The 13,082-nt window shown below is 39.9% G+C and overlaps 1 protein-coding gene across 1 annotated transcript in view; it reads left to right on the top strand.

Moving 5' to 3' along the window:
* Window positions 1-13,082, top strand: part of GLG1 (golgi glycoprotein 1) — a 143,523-nt gene that overhangs the window by 105,953 nt on the left and 24,488 nt on the right. The window contains exons 9-13 of the mRNA XM_067719440.1: window positions 2,978-3,099; window positions 4,597-4,698; window positions 6,895-7,048; window positions 8,850-8,987; window positions 11,190-11,276. Coding sequence (XP_067575541.1) covers window positions 2,978-3,099; window positions 4,597-4,698; window positions 6,895-7,048; window positions 8,850-8,987; window positions 11,190-11,276 — 603 coding nt within the window. The remainder of the gene's footprint in view (window positions 1-2,977; window positions 3,100-4,596; window positions 4,699-6,894; window positions 7,049-8,849; window positions 8,988-11,189; window positions 11,277-13,082) is intronic.

Genomic DNA, 13,082 nt, shown 5'->3' with positions numbered 1-13,082 from the left:
ATGTAACAGTGGCATCCTGTACAATGAATTCTGTGGTTTCCTATACCTTCCTTTAGGAAGCACAGAAGATAGAGTTTAGCCTTATACTCTAAATTAGAAGGTTGAGATTCTCTCCTAAGTGAAACTTCAGAAAACTGCAATTCATTAGTCTCTTATTTTTGTTGTTGGCATTTTTTATTAAAAACAGAATATTAATTGAATTTGATTTTCCTGCTAATCAGATAAAATCATAATTTTACAGTCTGAAACACAAAATTCCCATAGAATTTTGACATGGAGTAAAATTTCATCTTAGCTTCTATTACTCACCCTGACCCAGAGTGGACAGTAACTTACACATCCCATAGTGGGGAAAATAGACAAATGTCGCCTCTTATCCAGAATACCAAACCTAGCTAGAAGGAAGCCTTCTGGATGTAGTTCCTCAGGAGCAGTCTTTGCTGGTGATTGTCCTGGGAAACTTCTGTGACAATGTGTGTGCCTGGGCCCCAGACCGAGAACGAATCAAGACATTTCATCCTTAATGCAGCATGCAAAGGGGAGGGTGGTGGTCAGGACTAAACTTATATTTTTCCTGAGGCTACACTTTGTACTAAGGTGTACAGAAAAAAGAAATTAGTCTGATTTTATTTGGAAGCATCTCGTTTACCTCCAGGGCTTTTTGAAATTTAGCTTGTTGAGAGAGAAATAAATAGCACCCACCTCATGCTTTGTGCCCAAAAGAAAAGTGCTTCCAAAGCTAGAGGTTAGCCTCAAAAGGTAAAATACGTGGTTCTGTCCACATTAAGTTTGGCTAAGTGGGCAAGAAACACTTCATTTTGTTTTTTATGGACCTGTGGTCTTTAGCCTTTGCTCACAAAAATTGAAGATAGGTGATCCAAAGGGAGAAAGTTTTCCTTAGTCATCTACTTCATTATCCATCCTCAGTCACATGGAGGAATGTTTTGTAATAATTTGCTTTTCAAAGTTTCTTTCCTTGATACAGTAGACTTCCATATTGGTCTGTGGTTGACCATTAATTTTCCCTTGTTCTCTGCTTGGTGGTGCTTTGATTTAGTGATCTCTCAATAAATAGTAAAGCGAATAAATAGTGAAGCATAAGAATAATTATTATCTTAATGAGTATATACTCTTCCAGATACACTGTGATCATGAACTTAAATTCTTTTCAGTTATGGCTGAACAAATCTGGGCCCAGTCTCACCTAGGCTGAGGAGACTGCTGTCTATTCTCTAGACTAATTTTTTGGAAGCATTTTCTCACGTTTTCCTAAGCAATCAGGGCAGGAATAGATGTATCATCATGTAATATTTCACATACGTAGTGTTTATTTCCCACACCGCTGTCACTGGATTCCAGAGTAGCAGTGATCCCTTGAGCCTTTGACCTCCTAGAGTCTGTAGGGCATTCACTGTCTTCTTTTAGAACCTGCAGTCTGGTACATGCACGGAGAATTCTCAAAGTTTGCCTGTCAGTCATGGATATTTAACTAAGTTCTTAGAGAAACTTCCAGACTCCCATGATGCTTATAATGTCCCTCAGAAAAAGAAGTAAATATTTTGGTCTTTGTCAGCAAATTAAAATTGGTAGTCATTTGACAGTAGTAGTAATCTTCCTACTAACTAACCACTGCATTTTGAAGCTTCTCCAAATTGCACCGAGAATTGGTATAAGTAAGTTCCATCCCAGAATATTAGATATCTTTCATACTTCTCTCATCTTGATTGTTGACTTCTTTTAGGAGAGACAAAATTGGGTTTTTCTTTTGATCTTTGTTCTCTGATCAAGTGTGTGATGGGGTCAGTGCTTTCATATGAGCCTCTATAGGATTGTAGGTCAAACGTATGAGGATCAGACAAGGCTCCTACAGAGGCTAAATCAATGACACAAAAAGGGCTCCAATTCTTTAACTTGGAACAAAAGGAACCCCAACCAGAAGCACCGTAGTTTTCAGATTTGCTTTGTGTTATTTAAGATTCCCACCCCAAACACCATCTGCTGCCCATCTGTAGTAATAATGATCTTTTACATCTGTAAAATGCTTTGCAGCTTACACAACCTTCTATATATTATTCTTCCTTATAATTCTTTGCAGTTAAAGAAACTGGAACTTAGAGGTTAATCAACTTGCCTTTGTTCTCAAAGCTAGTATCTGGCAGAGACAGAACTATTAATAGAACTCAGGTTGTCTCATCCTTGATTTAGAGCTTTTTCATCTGTGCCCTGACTGCTTTCTCCTCAGACAGGAAAAAAGAATCTGAGGCACATCTTATCATGCTTTCACTTTATTCTATGACAGAGTGTGGACCAAGCAAAAGTAAATGTTAAAGAATATATCCTCATTTTCAACTGCATAGTGACAAGTATTTTTCTGTATTACTTGTAATGAACAAGCTCTGGTTCATCTCTTGGTTATATAAAAAATAGTTGAGGAAAAATAGGAAATTATAAATAATATTCTTGTTTTTTGTAATTGGTATTTCTTGCAACTGAAATCTCACATCTCTTTTTAATAAAGCAGAGTGTACTTGTTTTATGCCATTGTCTTTGCAGCAAAATTCAAATTCTAGATTTTTAAGACCAAATTAGATCTCTAACTGGAAATGTCTTCTGTTTACTCTTCTCCACTCAACTCTGCCTTGGCACTGAGTGTCAGATTTAGTAATTTGATTAACAGATGTGAGGAAAGAGGCAGCTTTTATATTGTAAGGTCCTCTTGTTTTGCACACATCCAGGGATGGTTCAGACAGGTAGGCAAGCTATACCTACAATGAGTTAAACAGAAAAACTTGCAAAGTAGAGGAACTAGTTGGAAAGTATTTGACAAGAGCCGTTGAGCTTGGCCAGTGACGATTGTAGTACCTTGTTAAGAGTACATTGTGATATACCAGACTGAGAACTGATTGAAGACATGACGTTGCTCATCCTAGATGTATAAGTGACTTTCTTTCTTCCTTCTTAATTTTTCTTAATCCAGCTTCAAACACTGATTCAGGAGACTGACCCTGGTGCAGATTACCGCATTGATAGAGCTTTGAATGAAGCTTGTGAATCTGTAATACAGACAGCCTGCAAACACATAAGATCCGGAGACCCAATGTAGGTTATCTTACTTGTGGTATTGTATTGTATTTGGCAGTGCAGCATGGGGAATATATCCCCAAATGACTTTCAGACGGTTTAGCAACTTAACTGAAATTTTGTTAAGCAGGAACACATACCAGCTTTTGTTAAAACTAGTATTGGGATGGAGACTTGGGCTCTGTCTCATCCATGATGTAGAGAACCTAGACCCAGCATTGTGATGATGTGTGTTGACAGTGACTGAGCATATACAGTCCTAGACATTAGGTCACTGAATAATCCTACTTAATGGTCAAATAAAAATCGGAGAAAAAACTCACAGGATAAAATGAAGCATGCTTTGGCTCTATACTTTTCATCCTATGTGTATATTGTCTCATATGCATTGGCAACTTGATAATTATTAGAGAGTAATTAATTATAATTGAAATAAAGCACAAAATGTGGTGGTTGGAGGGGGTAATCATGGACAAAATGAACTGAAGTTATATCCAAGATCTAGGAAAGCTGTAAAATGCTGTAATAAAGCATTTGAGTCTCATGTATTGGTTTTTTTTCCATATGATGTGCAAACAGCTCTTAAAACCAGGTTGCAAGTAAGAACAGGTTTTCCATTCTGCAAAAATCTTTATAGCCTGCAGCTGACCGTACCCAACTGTGTGAAACAAATGCAGTCCATGTTTCTCATCATTCTCCTGTGCATATACTCCAGATGTTCATGCTGTGGTAGGAGGTTAAAAAAAAGATCTTCTTCCTTGAAGCTCTTTGTATGGTTGGTGGAGGTAGACAAACACTCTTAAGACTGATTAAGACTATTTACCAATATGAAAATAACTGTGTCAACTATTAAGGGAGCAGGGGAGAGGGAGGAAGGAGGGAACTGCTACAGATTAAATAGATTTGAGATACTGTCAGTTAAATGCAGGTTATGGACCTTTTCTGGGTCCTGTTTTGAACAAACGTGAAAAAGCATGAGATAATTGGAAAAATTTGAAAGCTGACAGGATATTTCATGATATTAAGGATTTTTAGATTTACTTCTTTGGTGGATAATGGTATTATGTTTTCATATTATAGAGAAACATGCTGAAGTATAATATTTACAAATGAAATGATAGGGTATCTGGGATTTATTTCAAAATATTAGCAAGGAGGGTATAGGGTTAAAACAAACTTTGTCTTAAAGCTATGGGAAGGGAAGATGGATATTATATGATTCTCTACTTTTGTATGGTTGGAAGTCTCTCATAATAAACAGTTAAATATACAGCAGCTGCACACAGCTCTTGTGTAAGCTGAGTCCTAAGTGCTAAGTGGCTCTAAAGTTGATAGAAGGCATAAGCACTGTTAGGTTGAGTTAATTTGAGTGATTCTCAGGAAAGTAAGTCCCTGATTGCCCTAGGAAAATAGCTAAATGGCTTTTTCTGCAGACCAAGCAATACTGGTGTGAGAGTTCTGAATCCACTGTCAGAACTTTCTCTAGTTACAATTTCACCCCTGTTTTATGCCCAGGATCCTCTCGTGCCTGATGGAACATTTATACACAGAAAAAATGGTGGAAGATTGTGAACACCGTCTCTTAGAGCTGCAATATTTCATCTCCCGTGATTGGAAGTGAGTATTTTGTTTTGTTTGGTTGGGGGGTTTTTCTGGCCACGCGGCATGTGAGATCCTAGTTCCCTGACCAGGGATCGAACCTGTGCCCCCTGCATTGGAAGCGCAGAGGCTTAAGCACTGGAAGTGAGTATTTTGAAGCCATAGTAAGGTAAGCCTCAACCTGTTCTCCTGTGTAGTCACTATCCCTTGTATTTTTAAAAAATAATCAGTAGGGCTTCCCTGGTGGCGCAGTGGTTGAGAGTCTGCCTGCCGATGCAGGGGACACGGGTTCGTGCCCCAGTCCGGGAAGATCCCACATGCCGCGGAGCGGCTAGACCCGTGAGCCGTGGCCGCTGAGCCTGCACGGGCCGGAGCCTGTGCTCCGCAATGGGAGAGGCCACAACAGTGAGAGGCCCGCGTACCACAAAAAAGAAATAATAATAATAATCAGTAGTAATTTGTTTTTGTTAAGTTGTGGGATAGCTGACACTCTAATCTCCAGAAAAATCTCTTTCTTGCTTTCAGAACAGTATCTAAAAGCAGAGACAGCCCCTGCAGGTCTATTCCCAAGTGGCCCCATTAACTACTACATTGAAAGTCAGGGTCCAGTGTTTCTGATACCACAAACGTCTATCTAGAAAGAACTTGGGCAGCGGTGGGGCAGCAGAAGCATCTTCAGATATGTCTCTTATAGTGATTTTTATTTTTATTGATTTGTCCTGGGTATGGGAGTTTGCTTTATTTCTTTTACTATTCAAAGTTATTGAATTTATTCTGTCTTAAGAAGCTCTTCTCGGTAAATGACAACTTGATTCTCTTTTCATCCTGTTAGCCAGAAAAAAGGGAGGAGGTAGATGAAATAGAAGTATATCTCTTATAGTCAGAATAACTGTTTATTGGCTGCAATCCCTCCCTCTTTCCATGTCTTATTTTCTCTTCCCACCTCCAGACCAGGCTGTTCCTCCTGCCTCCCAAGTTCAGCTGCTTCCTGATTGTTTTAAGCCACTGTACTTTGGTCATTAATTATTTTTCTGGTGATTAATATATGTTTTACCCCCATACTTTACTGGAAAAAGATTACTTGAAGACTCAGTGTGTCTATTTCTGTTTCCTCAAGTTAACTCTTGAAAAGACTTCAGAAACTTGGGTGGGAATTTCCCTGTGCTTACTCTAGCTATCTAAACCGAAATAACAGACTGTTTACTGAGTTTATTACCTTAAAAAAGTATGTTTTTTCCTCTCCTGTAATTCCTTCATCCATGATCAAAGGATGCTTTCCAATCTTTAAAGCTACTTAAATATTAGCCTTTTTCCTCCCATTAAGTAGCCCTCCCCCAAGGTTGATAGTATAATATAGACAGAGTGAAGTATCCATTGGTCTGATTCGGAGAGGCAGCAGGCTCGTCACCTAATCCACTGTCTCCAGAGTCAAAGTTAAATGTCAAGTTTTTTTAATTGGTAAGCATGTTCAGGTAAACTAAAAATATAACTGCCTTACCTTGCATGGGAAAAAGAACTGGAACAGTTTTACTAGAAAAGAACTTGAGGAGGAGACGGTTTATGTTGTCCTTTCCTGATCTTAATGAACCTAGTATATCAGGTAAGATTGACTTTTACTCACAGAAAAAGTACTGAGTAAAAGTTGTGAATTGCCTGGTGATTGCTACAACCCTTGTCTCATTTCAGCTAGGGCATGTTAATGCTGAGTCTATTATTGTAATGTTGTGTGCCTTACATTGGGAAGATACCATCTTTTTTTTTTTTTTTTTTTTTTGCGGTACGCGGGCCTCTCACTGTTGTGGCCTCTCCCGTTGCGGAGCACAGGCTCCGGACGCGCAGGCTCAGCGGCCATGGCTCACGGGCCCAGCCGCTCCGCGGCATGTGGGGTCTTCCCGGACCGGGGCACGAACCCGTGTCCCCTGCATTGGCAGGCGGACTCTCAACCACTGCGCCACCAGGGAAGCCCGCGAAGATACCATCTTTGAGGCAGAACTTAAATCTTCTATATTAAGGATTAACAAACTTCTACAGATTAACCACTGTGTGTTCATGAAGAACAAAATTCAGGAATGTACTTGTGCTCACCTGCCGTCTCCATTCCCCTAGAAGTGATTGTCAACGGGTACACAAACAAGCACCTTGCAGAAACCCTTAGCACGTCTTGGGAGGAAAGGTATAGTAAGAGTGGTTATCTCTTAACTCTTAACCTTATAGGCTGGACCCTGTCTTATACCGCAAATGCCAGGGAGATGCATCTCGTCTTTGCCACACCCACGGTTGGAATGAAACCAGTGAACTTATGCCTCCTGGAGCTGTGTTCTCATGCTTATACCGACATGCCTACCGCACTGAGGAACAGGGCAGGAGGGTATGCACTCAATATTGACTTCATTTCTTCCTGTCGTCATTTAATTCATTTGCTGTGAATTGTTGTGATTCCTATCATCCTAGGAAAACTTTGTTAGTATATCTGGCGAGGAGGGGTTGCTGCACTACTAGAAGCTTCTTCAGTGAGTGTACGTAGAATTGTTCTACCAGCTTCCTTCCATCTGATTTTATGTTTTTAACAAAATGAGGGGACATTTCCAGTTTTTCTTAAAATTACCAAAATCTAAATCACAAGTAGACAAATGCCGCTACCCTAACTGTATTTAGCGTTAAAGATCCATTAGAAGCTCTTAGCCAAGGTGTAAATGGTTTTTAGGCTTCTGCCCTTGGCAGCAGAGCCCATAGTGCGTGTATTGGTGAGGCCCCTCAGACAGCACACGCATTGGAGCTACACCCTCCACGCCCCACTCCCTTGGTATTTGTCTGCCCTGAGTACTGCCTCTTGTTGGGATGTTCGTGTCTGCTTGGCTCTCAGGTGACATTTGTTGCCTTCTGGTCCCGTACTGACATGCTACTTGCTCTCCAGGGTGGCCTTTTTAAGCCTTCTGAGATAACTCTATTGCATTTCAGCCCTGCATTTGTTACAGAAAATATAGATGGTATTATTTCACAGGCATGTTTGCAAATACCCCTTCTGAGCTTAATGCAAAAGTCTGACTGTTTAGGATTCGGAATGAGGAGACTCAGAAAGAAATGTCATACTTTAGTTACTGCAGTATTAACCCAGTTTTTATATTGCTACGTAAGAAAATATGGAAATTTGTTGTTACTTTTTTCTTCGTATAATGAGCCTGTCATTAATCACAGGAGCTCCTAAATCCTAGCGTCTTGGTAGTCACTATAGTAGGAGGTTCCTTGTCTTTGTAAATAAAGAAAGAGTTGGAATCTGGTATGCTGTCCTTTTAAAAAATAGGCTTCTTTTAAAAATCGAGGTTAAAGTCACATAACATAAAGTTAATCATTTTAGAAGGAAAAATTCAGTGGCATTTAGTACATTCACAAAGTTGTGCAACCACCACCTCTGTCTACTTCCAAAATATTTCCATGTCTCTGAAAGGAAACTCCTGTGCCGATTAAGCAGTTACTCTCTATACCCACCGTACCTCCCTCCAGATGTGTTGGCTCTTTTAGAAGGAGAGGCTGACTGTACCTGTCAATGACAGCTTTCTCACAACTCTCCCCAAAATATTAGTTTTAATATGTTTGACCCACTGCTTAATTCTCATTAACTTATCTAGAAGAGTCGGGTTCTGACCTGAAGTAACTCTCACCTTGTTCCGAGTTTAGGTAAATTTGAACTCAGTTCTCCTCACCCGAGTGTTTATTCTCTCTTGAATCAGACCCAGTATTCCACTCTACATTCATAGAGTAGTGGCAAATTAATTTTCCTGAACAAAAACCTCTCTACCTCATCTGAACAAATCCAGTTCATTTTTTAATTGAAGTATAGTTGACTTACAATATTATATTAGTTTCAGGTGTACAGCATAGTGATTCAGTCCTAATTCACTTTTATCAGGATACTCTGAGAAAAGAATATTGTTTCATACAGTATATATATTAGAAAATGCCTAATGTATTTATAATCACATTCCTAGAGATAAAGGTGTTTAGAAACCTTATAGAACATTTAATTTTTATTCTGGAAGAGATTCGAGGCTTAAAGTTTGGTTCAAATAACTGTCAACTTATTTGTTATTTTCCTGACAATGGATTTGTTCTATCTGGTGTCTTTTGGTTTTGGTACCTTTGAAGTATTTTGCTTATTATTTCTCATGTAGCTCTCACGGGAATGCCGAGCTGAAGTCCAGAGGATCCTACACCAGCGTGCCATGGACGTTAAGCTGGATCCTGCCCTTCAGGATAAGTGCCTGATTGATCTGGGGAAATGGTGCAGTGAAAAAACAGAGACTGGACAGGTAGGTGACAAAGCTACCTATTTATGGTGCAGTAATAATAATAATGTTCATGATTAACATTTTATGTCGACTACAAACACCGTAAAATCCATCTCCATCAGCTTCACAGGTGTGTGATTTGTTATATTAGTCACTGTTCTTCCTATAAGAAATCCTGAGGAAAATGTTCTCTTTGGTCTCTATAACTGTACTTTTCCTAAGCAGTTAGTTTGTTTGAATGTTATGGTTATTATGGTTTGTAACTGATTGTTTTCCCTCTTTGTGCTGCCTCTTAAAAAGCCTCGAGCCAAAGATATGGCGTGCCTCTCACAGGTGTATTAGATTTTGTGGTAGGCATTTTGTGTACTAACTTACTACTGGCTTCATTCCACTTTCCTTAACATATTTTCTTTTTCCTTTCTCTTTTTTACTCATTTTTAATTGATTTTATCTTGCCCTTCTTTTTTTTTCTTTTCTCATTTTTGTAAGCTACATTAGGTCCTTTTGAGGGAAGGCAGAGTATAAATATATACATCGATATGTGACTACTGATATGCATGAATAGTACGCTTGCCCTACGACAGTCCTAGAAGAGATGTAGAAATGGAATTATTTTTTCCATTTAGTAATTGATACACTTGAGGCTCAGAGAAATGAAGGGTATTGACTTAACTTACCTTGAGCTCAGGTCTAATCCTAGCCAGGCATTTGCTCCATTTTATTATAACCTCTCTGTACAGGAAAGTGTAGAAAAGGAGCAACCCCAAGAATTACTGTGCATGCTGTAAATGGGTTCTTAGGATTTTGTGCCTAGTTAAAAAAAAAAAAAAAAGATACGTTGTTGCATTCTAGCAAATTAGGTGGGAAGGTATCTTGTCTTTTAGATCAAGGCAGAGGAACCATGCAGTGAGGAATAGCTACTTATTTAAAGGCCCATTAATACTAGAAGGAGGCATGAACGGTTCCATTTGTACCACTCCAAAACACCCTCTGGGATTAAACTAATGAAAGTCACATGTGCAGGAATTGGACATTTTTTAAAAGCAACATGATGCCTGCTCAGATCTGTTGGGCCTGGGAATATCATTTTCAGCAGTCTGTTTCCTGGGCCTGCTACAGTTCTGTCGAGTTTATTGTTAGGAAATGCCATATAGTTTAGCTTGCTGTTGCCTCTTTCTAATGAAACAAGGGATATAGTCATATGGAATCCCATGAAACAGTTTCCTTTCATACGCCCTGTAAAGTAACAGTGAGAAAGCTGCACTACATTACAGCCCATCCCTGTGAAGCTAACTTAGGAAAGGAGTCCATGAGTGGAATTTTTCCCTTAGCTATTTATCTCCTCCCAAAAGTTGTATGCATTTTCCTTTAGGGTCCCCACCCCCCACTCCCTTTCTGGCTCTTGTATAATTCCCACAATCCTTCTCCTCGCTTCCCATTCTAATTCTGAAACAGAGATTCTTGCAGAATAGTCAGTAAGTTAAACTTGATCCTTTAACAGAGCCCTTTGCTGAGAAATAGCTGTTCGTGTTCTTTGGGAAAGTAAGCTAATGTAAAACTTAAAACCTCTAAGTCCCTAAAAGGAATAGCAATAGACTGATGTTACAAGGTAACTCCAGCTCAGTTTCCAAAGCCCAGGTAAGATAGCTTTTAGATACTCAAACCCTAGTGTGCTCACTTGTTTTACAGTTACCCTCAGAGGATCCTTTTATGTGGGTTAGGGTTAGAATCCCAGATTTGATTTGCAGGAGCTATCAGCTCTCTACTGTGTTTCAGACCCTGAAACTGGGTCCCAACTTACTTGCCCACGAAGAGTCGTAGAACGTGCCGTGTCTTTCACTGTGAATATTTTGTCCAACGATAATTATCAAAATGCAGATTAGCAAGGTGTTGACGGAATGGAGTAAAGGCCTGATGAGATTTTTAGACTCTGAGGACACCTGAACATTGATTCTTGTTGGACTTATCAGTTTGGCCTTCTGGAGGATTTGCATGGCGGTTGTACCCCCTTGACCCTCTTAACCACCCTGATACATCAAATAATCATCTTTTCGAAAATCCCAGTTTGGGGACTCAAATAAAGCTCTAGCATTCTGTTCAGTGAAGTTGTTTAAAAGAAAAGAAAAGCAAGACCACTGAAAAGGAAGTGGACACTGGTGTCTCATCTACCCTTGACTATTTATATAACTGACAGGTGCTAAGAGAGTGCCTTTTCATTTGCAGGAGCTTGAATGCCTCCAGGATCATCTTGATGACTTGGCTGTAGAGTGCAGAGATATAGTCGGCAACCTCACCGAGTTAGAATCCGAGGTAAGCAGTTTGCAGCTCATGGAAGGAGAGTGCCCTGTCGGCAGCTTTTCTTTTCTTCTTAGTTCTTTTGTTTCAAGACTCTTGAGAATTCAGATTCCCTGTAGAACAAAAGAAACCTTGTCAGATTCTCTGTTTGCTTTTTAAAGATGAATATCATGATGCTTCTTGAACCCCTTTCCTCATTTCTGTAGCTAAACACTGCATTTAGCCCTTCGGTTTTCTTCATAAATTAGAATTATCACAGTGACAAGACCAATCTTTTTTCCCCCTTTAAGAAAAGATAACAGCTATACTTCACATCCCTTAATCACATTCAAGAATAGTCCAAGCATTCCTATTCTGTCATCCTTAGCTTTTTCAATTAGGTCATTTGGTAATGTCTTTTTGTTTCGTTTTTTTAACTTATTTATTTTTGGCTGCTTTGGGTCTTCTTTGCTGCATGTGGGCTTTCTCTAGTTGAGGCAAGCAGGGGCTACTCTTGGTTATGTCGTGCAGGCTTCACATTGTGGTGGCTTCTCTTGTTGTGGAGCACGGGCTCTAGGCGTGCGGGCTCAGTAGTTGTGGCTCATGGGATTAGTTGCTCCGCGGCATGTGGGATCTTCCCCGACCATGGATCGAACCCGTGTTCCCCCCCATTGGCAGGCGGATTCTTAACCACTGTGCCACCAGGGAAGTCCCCATTTGGTAATGTTTGTGTGTCCACTGAAATAAAATAAAAGCCTGAGATTTGCAGTAAAACATGGAAGATTGAATATTATTCCATGTTTATCCCTGTTCCATCCTAAAACTCACTAAAGTACAAAAAATGAGATTAAAAAGAAACCTCATAAACATAGGCATACTATTTGAAATATAGAGAGTATTGGGGGGGTGGCAGTTAAAATGTGAAAATTGTCTTGTAGGGCCAGAAATCAGGGAAACAGTGAATGGCTATTTTTTTTTTTTATGTAAACCTTTTAGAACTATTTAAGTTGTCAAAATTGGCAATACATAAAATTACATTTCTTAGGGTCTTTATTTTCTTTCTGTTTTTCAAAAATGCATTGTCTTCTTTTATCTTGTGTCATCTCCTGTCTCATTCTCATTGTCCTTGTGGGCTGATGAGGATGTTCTGGGGTGTGTAACTCTTTTTTTTTTGTGGTGCGCGGGCCTCTCACTGTCGTGGCCTCTCCCGCCGCGGAGCACAGGCTCCGGACGCGCGGGCCTAGTGGCCATGGCTCACGGGCCCAGCCGCTCCGTGGCATGTGGGATCTTCCTGGGCCTGGGCACAAACCCGTGTCCCCCGCATCGGCAGGCGGCCTCTCAACCACTGCGCCACCAGGGAAGCCCCTGGGGTGTGTAACTCTTTAAAGGATGATGTTATTTCAGCAGCTAATGCTGCACAGCAGTTAACTCTGCTTGAAGGCAGTTAACGTGTGTTCCCGAGAGGTAGTAGTTTGTCATCTGGTTCGAGGACAGAATGATAGATGTCAGTTACTCCTGTTTTCATTTTGAACTGCTTAGCTTTGGAGAAAAATTCCAAAGGCTTTACATACTCTAATATTATTTTTATTTTTTATTTTATTTTATTTTTTATTGGGGTAGAGTTGTTTATACTCTAATATTATTTTTGAATGTTTTTTTCTACCCACAGTTCTTACTTCTGTCTTCTCTCTTGCTCAAGCACGAGGGGAATCTGCCTCTAGAAAACTTGCCTTTCAAAGTATAATGAAGGAGCGTTAGAGGAGTAGCGTAGAACTGCTGTTCTGTCTGTGCTGGGGCTATCTAACCGAAATACTGGAAGAGTTTCCAAATGTACATATTGGA

The sequence above is a fragment of the Pseudorca crassidens genome, chromosome 20 (genome assembly GCF_039906515.1).
Source record: "Pseudorca crassidens isolate mPseCra1 chromosome 20, mPseCra1.hap1, whole genome shotgun sequence".
NCBI classification, from domain to species: domain Eukaryota; kingdom Metazoa; phylum Chordata; class Mammalia; order Artiodactyla; family Delphinidae; genus Pseudorca; species Pseudorca crassidens.
The sequence above is the reverse complement of the archived record's forward strand: the minus strand, read 5'-3'. Positions and strand labels throughout refer to the sequence as shown.